The sequence below is a fragment of the Solanum dulcamara genome, chromosome 9 (genome assembly GCF_947179165.1).
Source record: "Solanum dulcamara chromosome 9, daSolDulc1.2, whole genome shotgun sequence".
NCBI lineage: Eukaryota > Viridiplantae > Streptophyta > Magnoliopsida > Solanales > Solanaceae > Solanum > Solanum dulcamara.
In genome coordinates, this window is record NC_077245.1 from 16,556,092 (window position 1) to 16,575,859 (window position 19,768).

At 36.7% G+C, this 19,768-nt stretch overlaps 1 protein-coding gene across 5 annotated transcripts; it reads right to left on the reverse strand.

Moving 5' to 3' along the window:
- Positions 1–6,778: 6,778 nt before the first annotated feature.
- Positions 6,779–19,508, reverse strand: LOC129902280 (uncharacterized protein At1g21580). 5 transcript variants are annotated; one of them, XM_055977443.1, is made up of 10 exons: positions 14,916–19,507; positions 13,140–13,329; positions 12,916–13,066; positions 12,734–12,824; positions 12,426–12,500; positions 9,078–9,153; positions 8,345–8,615; positions 8,216–8,258; positions 8,015–8,118; positions 6,779–7,482 (listed from the first exon to the last, which is right to left on the reverse strand). In XM_055977443.1, exons 1-10 carry the CDS (start codon positions 19,330–19,332, stop codon positions 6,991–6,993), a joined length of 5,910 nt encoding a protein of 1,969 aa, XP_055833418.1. In that variant the 5' UTR covers positions 19,333–19,507; the 3' UTR covers positions 6,779–6,990. The 5 variants fall into 5 exon arrangements, with proteins under 5 accessions (XP_055833418.1, XP_055833416.1, XP_055833417.1 ...); XM_055977441.1 differs by having other exon boundaries at positions 12,704–12,824; XM_055977442.1 differs by having other exon boundaries at positions 12,734–12,836.
- Positions 19,509–19,768: the final 260 nt, after the last annotated feature.

The following is a 19,768-nucleotide window of genomic DNA, read 5'->3' on the forward strand; positions in this document are numbered from 1 at the left end:
GTTAGGGCTATGCAAAAATCTATTTAACCGATAAATCAAACCGAAAAAAATACTATTAATTTATCGGTAATGGATTATTGAGTTGTCGGTTCGATTTTTGATTTTATGATTTCGGTTAATGGTTAAATCGGATAACCCGTAAGATTATATTAAAATTATTATTTTACTCTTTATTATATATCAATGACCTTAATATTTTACCAATCTTATTTTCTAAATTTTAGTATTACTTTCGGTTGTAGACAACACAAACTAGCTTCTCTCTCTCTCTATTGCAACACCTTCTCTCTTCTCGACACAAACTAGTATTACATTCTCTTTTCTCGTTTTAGATTTGAGTGTGACAAAGGCAGACAATTAATGTTGTTTCCTCAATTTATTGCATGATTCTTTAGAAGAAATTCGAACAATTATGTCTTAAACAAAAATGATCAATGTAGAAATTTGTGTTGGACTTCTATTCTTGCTACTATTTCTATTTTTATGACCATCGTGTATATATGATCATATGAGCATTTTCTTATCGCTTAAACCAAATCGAACTGTTAAGAACTTAACCGAAAAGCATTAACAAATATCTTATTGATTTGGTTATCAGTTTAGCGTGTTCACTAACTGAAAATCAATAAACAAAATTATTAATACATAAAATCGAATCGCACTGACTGATGCACACCGTTAGCTTTTGTTGTTACCTCTGTTTACTTTTCTCTTTGACAACCATGTGGCTATTTCGTCTTTTAAGAATTATCTTGAAAAAGAAAATTAGATTGCTTTTTTTTAGCTATTATATGATATAAATTATTCAGCGCGATAATTAACAATTTAAAATACTTAAAAGACATATTAGAAATTCGATCGACTCTTAAAATTCTATTGATGCCATATAAATAGGGACATAGGAAGTAAAATATATTATTTGAAAATGATGTAAAAAGTACTACAAATAGCAATTATTAACAACTCTAAATATTTGAAAGATATATACAAAATTTACTTGACTTTCGAAATTCTATATGTCCCACGTAAATTAGGACAAATGAAATAGATGTAATATATCTTATTTTAAAATTACATAACAAGTATTATCAATCACAATAATTAACAACTCTAAATATTGAAAATCATATAAAAATTTGAATGACTCTCCAAATTCCATTTGTGTCACATATTAAAACAAAAAAAGTAACATCTATTGAATCTGTGCTGGTATGAGCTCCTATGTCTAGTCTAAGTATAAAAAAGAGATAGATCCAATGAAAATTATTCCTTAGAATAACGCATTATATTGATATTGTTATAAAAACAACTTAATTTAACAGATTAATAAGAAGAAGAGATAGTAAGAGAAAAAAAAAAGATCCGCGGCAGAAGAAAGAAATAGAAGAGTTATGTTTTATTGTTCTTCAATGTGTCTTAATTCTCTAATCAACAAGGCTATTTATAGCCAAGAAAATCAGAGGATAAGGAAGAGAGACAAGGCAATATGCCATTAAGTGAGTCCCTCTAATGAAAGTGGAATATCCACTATATTTTGTTCTTTTGTAACACTCCTCCTTAGATGTTCACGTATAATGTGCCTTATTAAAAACTTTACTAGGAAAAACCAGGGGGGAAAATCTAATGAAGAAAACAGAGTACACATATTTGGTAATACGTCTTGAGTGCTGCCTCATTAAAAACCTTAGGATCCCTCTAATGAAAGTGGAGCATCCACTATATTTTGTTCTTTCATAACACTCCTCCTTGGATGTTCACGTATAATGTGCTTTATTAAAAACTTTACTAGGAAAAACCAGGGGAAAAAACCTAATGAAGAAAAAAGAGGTACACACATCTGGTAATACGTCTTGAGTGCTGCCTCATTAAAAACCTTACCAGGAAAACCCAGTGGGACAAAACATTGATTAAGAAAAAAAGAGTACAGCGCGTATTTTACTCCCCCTGATGAAATCTTCATTTGATATTTTGGAGACGAAGCATTCCAATCTTATATCTTAGTTTCTCAAAAGTTGATATTGGTAATGACTTTGTGAATAAATCTGCAAGATTATCACTCGAACGAACTTGTTGTACATCAATATCACTATTCTTATGGAGATCATGTATGAAGAATAATTTTGGTGAAATATGTTTCGTTCTGTCTCCTTTTATGAAGCCACCTTTCAGTTGAGCTATGCATGCGACATTGTCTTCGAATATAAATGTGGGTACTTTAACATTATTTTCCAGGCTGAATCTTTTTTTGATGAACTTTATCATCAATCTTAACCACACGCATTCTCTACTTGCGTCATGAATTGCCATTATTTCAGCATGATTTGAAGAAGTAGCAATAATAGACTGCTTTGTAAATTGCTATGCTATAGCATTTCCTCCGTATGTAAATAGATAGCTTGTTTGAGATCGAGCTTTATGTGGGTCTGATAAATAACTTGCATCTGCATAGCTAATAAGGTCTGTACAACCTTTATTAGTATAAAACAAACTCATATCAATGGTACCCTTTAGGTATCACAAAATATGCTTGATACCATTACAATGTTTTCGCGTTGGGGATGAACTATACCTTTCTAGCAAATTAACAGAAAATGTTATATCAGGTCTGATTGCGTTAGCAAGATACATAAGTGCACCAATAGTACTGAGATATGGTACTTCAAGACCAAGAAGTTCTTCATTCTCTTCTAGAGGTCGAAATGGATCTTTGTCCATTTCAAGTGATCGAACAACCATTGAAGTACTTAATGAATGTGCTTTGTCCATGTAAAATCGTTTTAAGATTTTCTCAGTGTAGGCAGATTGGTGGACAAAAACCCCATCTGCTAAATGTTCAATTTGCAAATCCAGACAAAGTTTTGTCTTTCTAAGATCTTTCAGCTCAAATTCTTTCTTTAGATATTCAATCGCCTTTTGGACCTTTTCAGGGGTTCCAATGCGATTTATGTCATCAATATAAATGGCGAGTATAACAAACTCTGATTTCGTTTTCTTAATAAAAACACATGGACAAATGACATCATTTATATAACCTTCATTTATCAAGTACTCACTAAAGCGATTATACCACATACGCCCTGATTGTTTCAGACCATATAATGATCTTTGCAATTTGATTGAGTACATCTCTCGAGACATAGTACATGTTTCAGACAATTTTAATCCTTATGGAATTTTCATGTAAATTTCATTATCAAGTGAACCATAAAGGTAAGTTGTAACTACATCCATTAGATGTATTTCAAGATTTTTTTGTACAGCTAAACTAAGGAGATATTGAAAAGTTATTTCATCCATAATAGGTGAATATGTTTCTTCATAGTTGACCCCGGATTTTTGAGAGAATCCTTATGCAACAAGGCGTGACTTGTATCTTATGATTTCATTTCTCTCATTTCATTTTCGCACAAAAATCCATTTATAGCCAACTGATTTTACACCTTCAGGGGTTTGGACTACATGTCCAAAAATCTCACGTTTAGCAAGTGAGTCTAATTCTGATTGAATTGCCTTTTGCCATTCTACCCAATCACATTTACGTCGACATTCTTTAACGGATTTATGCTCAAGACTTTCACTATCTTACATGAGGTTAAGTGCAACATTATATGCAAAAACATTATCCATCATAATTTTCGATCGATCTAAATTTATCTCATCACCAGTAGAACTTATTGAAAGTTTTTCATTCACTTGAGTCTCAGGTTCACTGATTTCTTCAGGAATATCATGATTACTCAAATCTTGACCTTTTTCAGGAGGTTCTTTTATAGTGTCATCTTTATTATTTCTCATGCTTCTTTTTCTAAGATTTTTATCATTTGAACTCAATGGTCTACCACGCTTCAGGCGTGTTTGGGATTCAGAAGCTATGATACTAGTAGATGGTCCTTTTGGGGCATCAATCCGGATAAGTACATTCACTGCAAGAATATGTGACTTAGTTATCCGTTTCAAATCAGTAAATGCATCAGACATTTAATTTGTTATTTTTTGTAAGTGGATGATCTTCTGGACCTCCTGCTCACATGTGCGGGTACGTGGATCAAAATGAGATAGTGATGAAATTTTTACACGCAATTTCTCTTTCGGGTTTCTTTTTCTCTCTCCCTAATTGAGGAAAAATTATTTCATCAAACCAACAATCTGCAAATCGAGCAGTAAATAAGTCTCCTGTCAACGGTTCAAGGTAAAAAATTATGGAGGGTGAGTCAAACCCAACATATATGCCCAACCTTCGTTGATGGCCCATCTTTGTACGTTGTGGTGGTGCTACAAGCACGTATACCGCACAACCAAAAATTCGTAGATGGACTATATTTGTCTTATGATCAAATACTAATTGTGACGGAGAGTATTTATTATATTTTTTTGATCTGAGACGTACAAATGTTGATGTATGTATGATAGCATTACCTCAAACAGTAATCGATAATTTTATTTTCATAAATAGAGGTCTTGCTATCAATTGTAGGCGATTAATAAATAACTCTGCAAGGTCATTTTGAGTATGAATATGAGCACCAGGATGTTCAATTTTATTCCAATTAATAAGCAATAATCATTAAAAGTTTGGGATGTAAATTCTCCAGCATTATCAAGGCGAATAGCTTTAATTGAATAATCTGGAAATTGCGCCATTAATCTTATTATTTGTACTAATAACTTCGCAAACGCCAGGTTGCGAGATGATAAGAGGCACACATGAGACCATCTTGATGATGCATCTATTAGGACCATAAAATATCTAAACAATCCACTAGGTAGATAAATAGGTCCACATATATCCTCATGTATACGCTCTAAAAAGCCAGGAGATTCGATGCCAGCCTTCAGGGTTGATGGTCTGACAATTAATTTGCCTTGATAACAAGCAACACATGAAAATTCATCATTCATAAGAATCTTGATGCTCTTTAACAGATGTTCAGTTGAATTTTCAAGAATTTGTCTCATCATTATTGATCCAGGATGACCTATTCGATCATGACATAGCACACATGTATTTAAATCAGTAAACTTATAGTTTACGATCAAATGTGCTTCAATTGCACTAATTTCTGCATAATATAGGCCGGAGACAAAGTTGTTAATTTTTCCAAAATATATTTCTGGCCTGAGATACTCTTGGTTATACCAAAGTATTCAATATTCATTTCATTTAGTGTCTCAACATGATATACATTTCTGCGAATATCTTTAAAACTTAACAAGTTTTTTGGAAATTTAGAAGAGAACAATGCATCTTCTATAACAATCTTTGTCCCCTTAGGTAGAAATATAATAGCTCTTCCGGAGCCTTCAATCACTTTTGAATTATCAGAAATTGTAGTAACATTTGCTTTTCTTCAAAGCAAGTAGAAAAAATATTTCTCGTCTTTAAAAATGGCATGAGTCGTTCCACTATCAATTACACAAATATCCTCGTGATTGATCATTGATACAAATAAAATTTGAGGCATATCCATATTTTTTGGCAAATCTGTGACCAGTGCCCCATACCTCCACATTTATGACATGTACTTTCTGAAATTTTTTTTGGTATAACCTCTTGCTTCTCACTCTTATTTTTATATTGCTGATTATTTCACGGTGTCAATCGAGCATTATGATTATAATTTCTTCTTCGACAACGACCACGAGTGGGGCCATGACCTCTCGGGTGAAAATGTGGAGTATGTTTTCTCAAGTTTGTCTTGCTTAGTGATTTCTTCTCCGCATAAATTTAACTGTGCTATAATTCTAAACAAGACAAAATTATATTCAGTTATATTTTTAAAATTTGTTAATGTCAAATTGAGTCAATCATGATGTGCCTGTGGAAGGATGACCAACTTCAGGTGGTCATATCTTTCTTTTAGATTTTTCCACACTTTAAGGGGGTCTTTTAATGTGAGGTACTATAATTTTAACCCGTCGTCAAGATGGTGGCGGAGGAATATCATGGCTTTGGTACGATTTTGACTAGATGCCATATTGTCATCTTTGATTGTGTCTGTCAGACTCATCGATTCTAGGTGTATTTCGGCAAATAGTGCCCATGATGAGTAACTTTTTCCAGATATATCAAGAGCGACAAATTCAAGTTTAAAATTTTTAGACATTTTAAATAAATAGAATTCTTACCCTTTTGTTACCTTTTTAAAATAACTCAAAGTAATGGAGGCTCGTGCTAATAATGTGTTATAAAACAAACTTAACATAGCAAATTAATAAGAAAGAGAGATAATAAGAGAAAGAAAGAGAGATCTGCCGCAGAAGAAAGAAGTAGAAGAGTTGTGTTTTATTCTTCACTGTGTCTTAATTCTCTAATTTGCAAGGCTATTTATAGCCTAGAAAATCAGAGGATAAGGAAGAGAGACAAGGCAATATGCCATTTAGTAGGTCCCTCTAATGAAAGTGGAACATCTACTATATTTTGTTCTTTCTTAACGACATGTTTTTCTTGGAGCCTGTTTCAAAATTTTCCTTTTTGAGCCAAGGTCTATTACAAACACTCTATTTACATACATCATACCCTTCTCATACCCCATTTGTAGAATTACACTAACTATGCTGTTGTACTCTATTGAATTTACCACTGCAAAAAAAAAAAAAAAACTTAAAGCAATATGGGCATGCTTGCCTGTCAAAGTAAAAAGGTGACAGCGTTGGAAAGCATAAACATAATTCCAGCTGATTGAATCAACAGGTTCATTATCACCTTGATAAAGACTCAATAAGAGAGTTCGGATTGACTTGAAAATGCTACGACTGAAAACAGCCTCCAATAAAGACATTTGTATAGAAGGGGATGAAATTTTCATTTCCTTTAATTCACTATAACAACAGTTTTCTTGTTCTATCTCACACAACAGATTTTGTGAAACAAAAAAATGCCTAATCCTAAACCTATACCTAAGTAATTAACTAAAAGCCTAAAGATTTTAAAAAAAGAAAAAAAATTGCTCTACACTAGCAGAACACTACATAAACCTAATTACACAAACCTCATTTACAATGGTGAGGCTCCTCTGATACATAGCTTGTGGTCATATCACTTGGGCTATCTATGTAGGGAGATGAACCTACAGACCTATTCCTATTTATCAGACGCATGGGTTTAATAAGCTCATCGAGATCATCCAGTTGCATCTCTGTGGGACCACTCTCGAAAAGTGGCTTTTCCTCACTTCTCTGATCAATAGTCTGTTCCTCTTTGTCACTACCATCTAGGCTAATAAAATCGGCAAACTTCCCTTCAAGGAATATGTCATTATTCCCCTTGACAGAAGGCTTCTCCGATCCAGCTGTTATGCGCTCAGTAATATCAATGTGTGGAGAGCCAAAGTAACGACCTCGACCATTCTTTATCTCACTCGAATCTTTCCTTTTCACTCCCTTCCTTCTGTTTTTCGGATGGTGAAGCTTGCATTTTGAACCTTTGGGACAGTTGCCAGTTGCTTCAAAAACGGGGCAAACGTAGGAGTGTTTCTTCCGACACTGCATGTTTAGAAATATGATCCATTTCACAGGTTTCAAGATTAGTGTGTTGTGTTTGTGATGATCTATCTGTTGTATGGAACATATGAAAATAATACTGAAATCGTTGCATTAGGACACAGGTGACATAATAAGTCAATTATTTGGCAAAATCACCAGTCGAAAATATAGCCATATCAAGGAAGTCATTTCAAAAACAAAAAATGACAAGCAAGAAGAGGTAAGGGTCCCCACTACTTCATTCATGGGGCAGGTGCAGAGACTAGCCTCATCAGTTCTAACAATTTTGGGGTAGGGACAAGCTTGTCCAGGCATCAACCAAACATAAAACTGGGTAAACAAACTAAACTTCAGAAGACCTTTGCCGATCATCCAAACACTGCTTTTAACTAAAAATTATTTCTACTTGGCACCATCTGGCATAAATTAGCTGTGAGCTATTAAAGAGCTTATCTACGTGGAATTTTGATCCTTTTTAGTATGATACAGTTGGTATTGATTAATCTGGAAGCAGAAAACAAACAAAGAATACCTCATTGCCATCAACACAATAGCCCCTAAGAAAACCTTCACAGATGGAAGCATTTGGATTCACATTTACGTGTCTATATGGACAATTCTCATTCGAGCATATTCCTGCCAAAAAGATTCAAGTTAGTGCTCTAACATTTCTCCTGGTCGAATTGAATCAAAATATACTAACGGTAACACCTACACATGTAATAACACCCACCTTGCAGAAAATAGGAGCAGTCTTGCATTCTTTCAGGGATAACCTAATACATAAGGTGAAAACAAGTAAAAAGGCAAAAACTAATCATGCTGCAGCCACATCAATTATAGGGCTTAAGAAGTAACATACCTCGTGAGTCAATTTACAGTTAGTGTCAGAGCAAGAACCATTCAGAAATTTAGTGCAGACGGCAATTTTTGATGGGTCATGAATGTAAGGACATTTTCCATTGTCCTTGTTACACTTGCCAAACCTTGTAAAGAACTGGCAATACTGTTTCTTTCTTGCCAACCGAATCCTAGCAGTGTGCAAACTCCAGCGTACTTTCTCACTTGCTAAGATGCGCACTCGTCTCTTTGGATTTCTAACCAGCTTATTACCAGTGCCAACCCGTACATACCTACAAGCAGTTACAAGCTTTTATATTATCTCTCTCTCTCTATATATATATATATATATTTTTTGGTAAAGTAATTAAATGATAGCTTTTATATTATATTATTCTTTTCATAAGGCAAAGTTTTATTCACAGGAATTATTTATATTTATCTTATTTCATCTCTTGGAAGCAAGACAGTACTTTTTTATATAATTCTTTCATATTGGCCACCTTTTTGGAGTACCTACTATTTTTCGAGACTAAATGAAATCCAATAGAAAAGATTTGAGCTATAAGTAACAACTTAGGTACCAAGAACTATGAACTGCTCATGCTTCCTGAAAGCTAAGGGATTTCAAGAAAAAGTTATGTAAATGAATATCATAGTTAAAGCAACAATTCAATACTAACTCAATGCCTGAAGTTAAACCAGCACTAGGTACATCATTGACAATGAACTGAAATCAAAAGTATTATACGTACTCATCATTCCCAATCAATAATCTTTTTGGGATGTAAGATTTCTTTGCCTCTGGAATTGACACCGATGGTTCCTCATCTGTCCATAAAACATGGAGAATTAGGAAGTCAAGCAGCAAATAATGTCAAGTAGCAGTTGCAAGAAATAAATCCAAAACTTCACCGAAACCACTCTTAGAAATAAAAGAAAAGAGGTACCCCACCTCCATTTCTACAAGATAAAAAGAACAAGACAAAGCTGGTATGTTTGAGCTCAAGTCTGCCTGATTTCGAAGAATGATTGATCAAGTTAAAGATGAGAGTACTTACTCAAGCTCCAAAACCCAAAAAAATTAACGAATTAAAGGGAAAATGCCAATTCACAAAAGACAGCAAGAGCATTAAGAAACAGCTCCTACTGTTCTTCCCTCAAGTAAAAAGCACTAAGAATCAATTTGCAACTTACGCTCCAATAAACATGCAATACTTATACAATAAACTTCTCATAATTTTTAAATTTTATTTTGATAAAGGAACTTCTCAAAATGTTGACTTCCATGACCATAATTACATTAAAAAAAAACTAAAAGACTTGGTTCTATCAAAGAGCTAGCACCCCTTCCAGCGTCTCCACCGAAAGAGGAGTGGCCACTCCATTCAAAAAAGCAGTCAATTGAGGGAATTTTTCTCGTTTAAAAAAGTTTACTGATAAAAAATATCATTGAATCAATAAGAATAACACATTTCCTCTTTAAAACAATCTTACTAGTTTTACAATTACACTTTACCCTCCCCAGACCCCACTAGTGGGGTCTCACTGGGTATGTTGTTGTTGTTGATGTTACTAGTTTTACAATTATAAAAAGAATCTTACCATTGAGATAAGGTGTCCAAGCTGGCATTATCAAAACCCATAACTAATGTTTATAAAGCACTCTAGTGCCTTTAAGAAAATTTGCACTATCCAAACTGGATTGGTTTCAGAACTATCAGTCTGACATAAGAAACCAGGTTCTCTAGTAGCCTAAAATCCAATTAGGAGCCGAGCCGTAACTAAGTAGATAAATTTTAGCAACTTTTAAGTTCTTCAACAACTATCTCCGAAACGTGAATATCTACTTTGTAGCATGTACTTCTCCTTTCAAACTTCATTGCAGGGGCATATTTGTAGCGGATTAGACAAAGGAACTTCACAGATTCTCTATATGGGCGGTGCACAAAAGAAATTAGACTTTTATACAAAAGCCAATGCAGTAAGGTTGGATGTTATCAACTTATATTGAAGTTCCAGCATATTGATTCTTGAATCAAGTAATCAACATGATTTAGTTTCACTTTTGAAGGGCACAATGAAACTAAAGGGCTTGCAAGAGATGCATAACGGAGGCTGCAAAAACTGAAAACCTGCACTCTTATGTACTCTAGATACTGAGAAGCACATGACTATGCCAACTAGCCTTTGTTCTATTAAGTTATCAGAAAAGATGGTTTTAGGGAGAAATGAGTCATGTTGATCAATTTATGTACATCCACTGTTAACCTCTCAATATTTATCAATTGAACCATTAGTTATTTTCCAATCCAAAAAGGCTTAAAACAAAGACAGACTCCCTTGTCTCCCTCCCTTCACATTTCTATTAGCAATGGAAGCTTTAGTTATGCATTAAGTGTTGCTATCAGTAAAGGCTGGTTCAGAGGCTTTGGCATTTACCCTACTGGAACGAACCATTCAGAAGTGCCACATAATATGTGCTCGTGGAGCACAAGCAAAGCAACTAAAGGTGTTGCAAATTGTTTTTGAGGCCACTTCTGGGCTGCATGCAACTTATCGAAGAAAAGTTGGTTTGTTTTTCTTCTTTTTTTTGATTGGTTATCTAAAAGCAGTTAGTTCCCTGTAGGGAATATACAGATATTGGTCAACATATTCGACTAAAAGGTGGAATACTTCTCCACTGCCTACCCTAGTTCGCCACAGCATGGTGAAAGAATTGGACAGCCTCAATTTGGCAGGGGTGATTGTAAAATGTAAGAGGAGACTATCTATATGAAAGTGCAATATCTTTCCATGGGAGGGATCACTTTGATTAATAATATACTATGGCCCTACATTCCAAGTGTACCAGTGAAGTGAAGCAACTTCACAAGCTGTGAACGGATTTCAGGTGGCATGGGACTGGTGAAAGAAGAAAGAATTCATATGGTCAAATGGATTACAACCAAAGCACCTAAAAATGCAGAGATATGGGAGTTAAAAACAAGCAAATACAAAATAACATAGAGGGAAAATATTCATTTTAAATAAACATGAGGGGCAAAGGGATTGATCAAGAAAACTGTTTCGCCTAGCAGCACGACGCTTGTACTGCTCTGCCACCAACCAGACATCATCTCACCAAATTCAATTCTCTCAATAGTTCCGCAAAAAGTCCAATTCAGGCGAGCCACAATTTAATCCTGCAAGCTGCTCTAGAATGTCGGTTGCACTCATAGGAACACCCCCTGTTTTTTTCTTTCCCCATAAGCCTCTGCTATTTCCATTAAATGAGCCAACCAACATCTTCAATGGCAGCTAAATTCCGAGAATGATCAGGAAGACTTGTTAATGGAGGTCATCAAAACTATGTATGAAATGGAGGGATTTTGGTCCACCAATGGAGTAACTACTTCATATGGGATTGCACTTTAGAAATATAAAATGAAGCACAGAAGCAAAGAAAGCTAACTCAGTTTCTTTCTGTGTGGCAAGACAAATGGAGTGAAGTGGAGTCCCTAACACTAAAGTTCAAGACCTATACACTATGCAACTGACTGTAGAGTGCACACTGGACGATTGATGAAGAATTAATTTCAGAAGTACCCTCTCTTACTGGGAAATCAGCATGGTGCCATTCATGTGCAGGAATGAGGAAATGAAAGAACTGGAGGATAGTGCTGATCTATGGTTGAAATGAAGCAAAATGGTGTGTTCTCAGTCAAGTCCTATGAGATAGAGTGGAGATGGCCAACTACAGTGCAATGATCCACTAAGATCATGCGATCCAACCAACATTTGAAGAGAGAATCATGTGACAGCCAAAAAACACAGGGAACTCAGGAAGGTACAAGAGTTCCCACAGACATATGAACGACGAGATTTTAGCTCCATAAGTCAAAATTAAGTCCTGCTCATTGCTTTGACTATCACGAACAAGATCAAAGAAATAACATTGCAAGTACCAAACACAAATATGATAACTTAAAAGACTTACATTCTCATAGCAACACTTAATAAGGCAAAAGAGGCAAATAAGCATCATAATTGAAAAGGTCAAAAGAAAAAATATGTAAGGGTGGAAGGAGAAAAAATGAATCAGCAAAAAAGGAGCAGACCACCTGAAATTCTTTGTAGTGTCTTCCCAGAAGAATCCATCTTATACCGCTCGCAACCAATGCGGAATATCCTTTCTCCTGTAAAGAAGTTAATAGACCATCATAGTGCTCAATTAAAAAAGAGTACACCATTTGGAAAATGTCCATAAAAAGGACATCACTTTTGTGGTAATTATTAAAAGGACAAAGCTGATACATTGACATCCAATTACTTTGTACAATATTTTCGAGAAACTTGGAAAAAGATGAATATGCCACACCAGGGTAGAGAACTGGCCTACCTGGGAGCAGCTTTACACTATAAAACTTACGAGAAACATTATTTCCATTCACTGAGTCAGCATTAGAACCATATTGTCCCCTTTTCCTTTTGTCAATAGCAGCAACTGCTAGTGCATCTTCCTGCAAAAAGGCCTTCACTTTACAACTCAGTTCCTATATCCACTCGCAAATTTTACAACCCCAAAATAAACCTGAGTGCAGCTGGACAAACCTCAGCAGCCTTCTTTGACCTTTGCTCAATAGATTTTGACCACTTTAGACTAGAACCAGAGACACTTAACACCTTTGATCTTCGTAAAGAGAGTCCGTGAATTGACCTTGTGTAGATTGTCTCCCGCTTTTTTGAGAGCAGTAACTTCCGTCTAAAAGAAAATATACTTAAGGAATGACGTTTGACAACAAAAAGAAATGAACAAGACTGAAATGATTCCTCACCTAATAATAGAGGAATTGTCACATGGAGAGGAACTCAGGAAACTCCTCCGATAGCTAGATCTTTTCCATGGAAATAAGTAAGGCCGAAGTTTTTCATATTCTACAGTGCCGCTGTATTTCCTTGATGACTGAGTGTCACCTAATTTCCAGACCAATGAGAACTTTGACAATTTAGAGGTCTTGGCTAAACCTGCAAAAGGTAATTTAGTTAAACCTTGTCTGATTAGTGATAATATTGGCATTAACTTAGAAACAATGGTGGTGTTCTAGGCGAAAACAAGTACATAATGTTTGAATAAAAAAGCATTAACCCTTCATGAAGTAATTTTGGTTTAACTAAACATTCTCTGACAAAAATAGTGCCGCGGGTCTATCGGAAACAAGCCTCTCTGCCCCCATAAAGGTAGGGGTAAGGTCTGCGTACAACCTACCCTCCTCGGACCCCACTAGTGGGATTACAATGGGTATGTTGTTGTACTCTCTGACAAGAGAAGGTAATACTAATTCCAATCATCAATTCCACCAATCCTATCCCCTAACAGGCTGTTAAGTCGTAGACAAAGTTCTGCCAGGATTAAAATGCATGATTTTGTCATATTGGAACTAATAAATCCTTGAATTGCATAAACTTTTTTTTTGACAAAGGGTTGGTTCATTTCATTGAAAAAATGGAATATATAAGTAAGGGAAAACATATGTTTGGTTGAGTTGGATAAAGATTTGTTTACAGTTTACTTCAACTTTTGAAGTAAATAAGAAAAAAGAAAGACGTATTAGGTATTTTGTCCAAGGATTGCTAATCCCGGCATTAACTTTCATGCCAAATCAGGTACAGAATAAACTATGGCATAGATAATTCTGATATTGCTTATACTGGAAATAGAAGTCCTACCAAACACAGGATAAAATGATTTCAAATATTTTCAACGTACCCATATACAAACCCTAAAATGCAGACCATGTAGAACCTATGATTGTCATCTCATTGCAATTGACTCTTTCTTCATTAACTTGTGAAGTCCAACGTTTTGCAGAAGTATAAACTAACGCAAAAAATAATGTTCCATGAAGCTGTTGGGAATTATCACACTACTGTCCTTGTCACCCAAGTGAAACAGCTACATACTGTCACAGGTCTCCGTCTCCCCACAGTATGCACAACAAAACTTTTGAGCTCGAGGAACTAATAAAGTTTTCAGCTGTCGTTAGAAAACGTCCTTGTAGAACCATACACTAGTGGAATATCTTTTACCAAGTAAAGCTGGTTTTTTGTTTCCATGTGTTGACAGAAATGCCACAAAAAGCCTCTTTGAAGTGAAATAAAGAACAATTCCTTGATCAAAATGTATATATATATATCACAAAAAAGCATGATATCAAATAATTCAAACAGACAAAACAGATCAATCAATCAACTAACCTTTCGGCTATATGACTTCTTTATATCCACTTCATTCTATTCAGGTCTATTTCAGTCTGATACAAAAACACCAACTAAAAATTGAATAAATTCAAGCGAAGGTTGCTTGGACTTAATCATGGTTTGTTTAGTAACTTACTCTTTATCCCCAAATCCTATTTCTCAATTCAAATTCTTTGAAAATCCAACCAATGCTAAATTAATATAATTGCCATACTGCAAAGGATTAATAATGATTTAAGCGGCAAAAAGTCTATAACATGAAAGTTAAGTGAAAGAAAGAAGATGAAGCAGAAGTTGGATCATGCAAATGCCTATGGCGTCAAATATGATGAGTTGTAAAAATATATCCTTACCACTCAGCATTTTCGTACATCTTTGGAAAGGAACTATATTCTTTGTCGTGGCAGCTCTTTGCTTCATATGATTATTGCTAGATGCACGAATCAGTTGATTCTTTCTCCTCTTATAGTAGCCATCGGATGAAGTCTGGGTCTTATCTGAAGCTGCAACTAACTGATTTGATCTTTGCTTCACATAAACTATATTCTTTCTGGAACTGCCTTCATCAAATGTATTCTGGCTTCCAGAATTGCCTCCCAATCCAATTTGACATTCAGGAACTGCAGAAGATGTCGACGGATGCTCAGAAGGCTTCAGCACCAAAATATGGTCAGTTACTTCCATAGGATCTGAACTTGTAGCAACACTCCCATTCCCAGGATGATCAACCACTGGTAAAGATGTAGACATCAATGTAATGCAACTAAATGATTCGCTTTGTGTCGGGGTTTTGGGTGTCTCTGAAGGAGCATTTACTTCTGGAGTTTCCCTGCAGCTGGGTGAACCAGTTATCTCAGTCCTATTCTCAGATTTTCTCTTCAGGTCATTCACACCAGAAGAGTTCAACCGGTAAGTTGAAGAACTTTGAGCATGGTATCCTTTGGAAAGGGAACCAACAGGAGAAGGATTTCTGACAAGACTGTTACCCTTGCGAATGTAAGAGCCGACTTTCACAATGCCCTTAGGTAAATGGCTTTGTGGAGGCAGGGAGTTCATTTGGGAACTTTGTCCAACAGCAGAGGAAGAGCTATTACCAGTTCTATGCCATGTCAGTGGCTTCTTCGGAACGGGCACATTCCTTGGAGTGATAAAACTCGATGGGCGAACAGAAAAAACCCTAGAGCCAGCAGGACTTTGCTGGTTTGCACCCAGATTTGGTTTCCAACCCTGTGAACTCACATTCTTGGAGGACTTTACTGTATTCTGTGATGATAATGGCACAGTACTGACATCAACCAGAGGATCGCCACCAACTTTATGATCTGAACTTCTACCAAACTCAAAAGTATCAGACGATGTCTTTACTGAAGAAGAAATATTGTCATAAGCTGTTATCGAATTTTCATCAACACTTTGGGCTTTTTCAATAACAATTTCACTGGACATTGATGACTTATCAATAGGTTCCTCAGAGAATGAGCTATTAGGTAAGTCAGGAATTGACACCAGCGGTGACATATCAGGCACAGATTCCATACTTTTGACACTTACTTTGTTGGCAAATAAAGAGAGATTATCTGCCAATAAAGGCGTGTCATCCCTGTCAAGCACATAATTACAGCTTTCATGACCTTCTGGGGCCAACTTTTGATCTATTCCAAGAGAGGAACCTCTGTCATCACTTACTCTATAAGCCATTCTTAGAGTCTCAATGGATACAACTGAAGTTGTTGTTTCTTGTCCCACTGCTCCCAGTTGAGAATTGTGAGCAATGACCTGCTGAACATCTGAAAAGCGATCCATCAAGCCATCTTCAAATGGCTCAGCCTGACATACATCCTTGGCAGTACTGCTGCTCTCAAGCATTATGACTGATGGACGAGCTAGTGTACTATCATCTACATTAGACAATGTATTTCGAGATTCTAACTCTGTCACAGAAACATCATTGATCAAAGGCACTGTAATTGGCCTGCTAGAAGGTTCCTCATAGGTGGTAACACAGGGTACAGATTTAACCTTAGCTGGCAAAGGAACTTCCCTTTTCTTGGGATTCTTGGTAGAACATGAATCTGAACCATCTTTAAAACAATTCTGAAGTGACAGCTCCACTTCCGAAGGCCCTCCATGTGAGTGACCCCCCTTTAGTGAGTCGGTCCCATTACCAGAAACTGTAACATCCTCTTTTCCAGAGGCATGATCTTCTCTAAAACAACTGAAATTTTTACCTTGGCCTAGCAAAGAACTAACCTCATTTTCCTCTGTCTCACTCATCTTCGTAGTGGGCAAAACAGCCTCGTCATCCATATTCTTCCTCTTCCTTGTGACCTTAGGTAAACGGTCATCATTTACAATAATCCCCACATCGTCTCCAACAGAAATCACTGCATTGATAGATCCTTTAGTATGCCTCATCTCAGGTGACAATATGACTCCATCAACACATGATTCAAAACTACCGCTAAAAGTACCAGCCCTTGGATCGCTATTACTCAAACACTCTGCAGTTTGCAGGTCATTGACAACCACAATTCTCCCAGTCTCGTCAGAATTAGAACAACTGTCACTTGCATTCAAGAAACTCCCTCGGAATCCTTTCTCAATATTAGTCAACAGAGGTACAATGTCGGGGTAACTGGATGGCTCCATGGAACCTGCTTCAAAGGATCCTATAGCAGCAACTGCATTGTTCTTCCCATCAGAAAACCCCAACTCAGAATCAGCAGAGATATATGTATCTTCAATAGATGAAGATACTTCATCTTTGTGAATTTTTCTCCCATCTAGACTTGATAAGACAACATCGACATTTCTTTCTACACAAGCCATGGCCTCAGAAGATTCTTTAATAGGACCATATTCAGACACTCGGAGCTCATCCTCAGAATGACCTCCAACATGACCAGTATTATCGGCATCAAAACTAGTAGGTTTGTTTTGTACTTCAATCATACATGTCCCAGAATTCAACGTGGAAGGGACACTCTGAACTGATCTGCTGGTATAATCAGCAACATCATTAATTTCAGAGTCCATGCTTGAATTAACCAAGACTTTAGCTGAACTAGCTTTCTTCCCATCAGAATTAGACTGCTCTACGGACTCATCTTTACTAACAGCAGCCAGTTTAGAAGGTTTTTCTGGTTTGCTAACTAATTCATCTGAAGGCGATTTCACATTGAAAGGGGTTATGGCTTTCTTCTTGGTCACTTTCTTCTTCTTTCTAACTATGAATAAAGGTATTCTAAACTTCCCAACATGATTACTACCCTGATTCAAAACCTTGATCTCTGGAGATTCCTTGCTTTCTTTGATTCCAGTTAAATCATTTGTCCCATTGGAACTCAGCAATGAAGTACAGTTAGATGCACTACTAACATCAGAAACTGTAACTTCATCAGGTAAAAGTTTAGACTCCTTGTTGTTATTCAAGATACCATTAGATGCGCGTCCACCAACAGAATCTGTAATTTTATCTGCCAAGTGTCTTGAATCCTTGTAAGAATCCAAATTGCAATTAGATGAACTTCCAACTGCAGAAACCGTAATTTTATCTGCCAAACATTTGGACTCCTTGTTAGAAATCGGTCGGCGACCAGAATCATTTGCTGAACCATTACCCTTTCCCAAATCGTCCCCAATTCTCTTCGTTGGAGAACCAGAGAAATTCACTTTTCTAATCTTCTTACATCTAAGTGTTTCGCTTCTGTCTGAGTCAATGGCGGAGCTTGACGGGGTCATAATGGCCTTCGCCACAAGTGCATTAGATTTAAATGAAACATCAAGCTCCATCTGACTTCCCTCTCTTTCCTCAACCCTTCTCTCCAACCTCTCAAACACATCTTTCTGCTTTCCCCTTACCCCACCAGAACTCGAGTCATTGTCCTGATTCCTACTCCTGTTGTTAGCTTTCCCACATTGAATCCTGAGCAATGCACTCTTCTTCTGCACTGGCTTCTTCTGCGGAGACCTATGAATTTCCTCCTTGTCCGCTCTTAACCTATTGCTAAACCTAACATCACCGTAATCATTACCATCATCCAAAGACAACACTCGCCTAGAAGAAGAACCAACCGAAACCTCATTAACATTACCACCATATTCCCACCTCACACCTTCATATCTATCATCACGCAGCTCATAATTACCCGGACTCGATCTAAAATCCCTCGAAGGGTTGACATCAATATCCATTCTACGCCTCTCAAGACGGTACCTTTCATCATCATCATAATTGCAATTCACATCTCTCCTAACCCAAAGAGGTTCTTGACTATCGTTTACAGAGCTAGCACGATTCTCTCTCAACCCATTTGAGATAAAACTATCGACAGTAAACCTCGGTGAAGGAGGAGGAGGGTTATGGTAATGGTCGTTATAAGGAAAATTTTGGGGATGCGGGTGAGGGGGCTGGTATGGTGTTTGATTTAGGGTTAGATTAGAGGAAACCCTAGGGGGAGAGCGATTTGGGAGATAATCGTATCGAGGGTTTTCTGAGAGGCGAGAAGGAAAGGAGAACTGGGATTTGTGGTGGAAGAGAGGGGGTGGGGAAGGAGGAAAAGGGGGATGAGAGATGTGGCGCTGAGGTGGTGGTGGAGGGAGATTGGAGATAGGTGGTGGCGGTGGTGGTCGTTGCTGCGGCGGCGGCGGAGGAGGAGGTAGGTGGTGGAAGAAATTAGGGTTATTGGAAAAGTTTGGAGGGCGTTGAACGTACCTGTTGTGATGCTGATGGTGGTGGTGGTGGTGGTGATGATAAGGAGGAAGATCCATGGAGACCGTGGGGTCTTACTGGAGAAAAAGGGACCGGCGGTACTGGTGGCGGCGACGGCGACAGCAGCCTTTCTTTGAATTTTTGTGAAAATAATATGAGAAACCTTTGGTCGCATGAGAAGTTGAGAACCACAAAAATTAATCAGTTTGACATTAGGATTTAGGAGTAGAAGTCACCTTGCCCAAAGTAGATATTCTTTTCTTTCCCGCCCAAGTGCGGATTCTTTTTTCTGGTCCAAGTGGATTAATTATGGGTCATTTTTTTTATTTTATTTTACATAAATAAAAAAAATTTAAATTAATTATTATCCTTTTTGAGTACTCTTTTTTCTTACACTCTATTCTCTTTATTTATCTTTAAGAGATCTTTTTGTGTGAAGGATAACATCAAATAGTTTGGTGATTAAATTATGATGCCACTTAATTTGTTGTTTGA

What these genes read in the sequence shown, in the direction of transcription:
- LOC129902280 (XM_055977440.1), bottom strand. Translation starts at nt 19,332, where the DNA reads ATGGATCTTCCTCCTTATCATCACCACCACCACCACCACCATCAGCAT. An exon ending in GACAATTCCTCTATTATTAG is followed by an intron (nt 13,067 to 13,139) that starts GTGAGGAATCAT and finishes ATTTTCTTTTAG; the next exon opens with ACGGAAGTTACTGCTCTCAA. An exon ending in GACACTACAAAGAATTTCAG is followed by an intron (nt 9,154 to 12,425) that starts GTGGTCTGCTCC and finishes TTTTATGGACAG; the next exon opens with ATGAGGAACCATCGGTGTCA.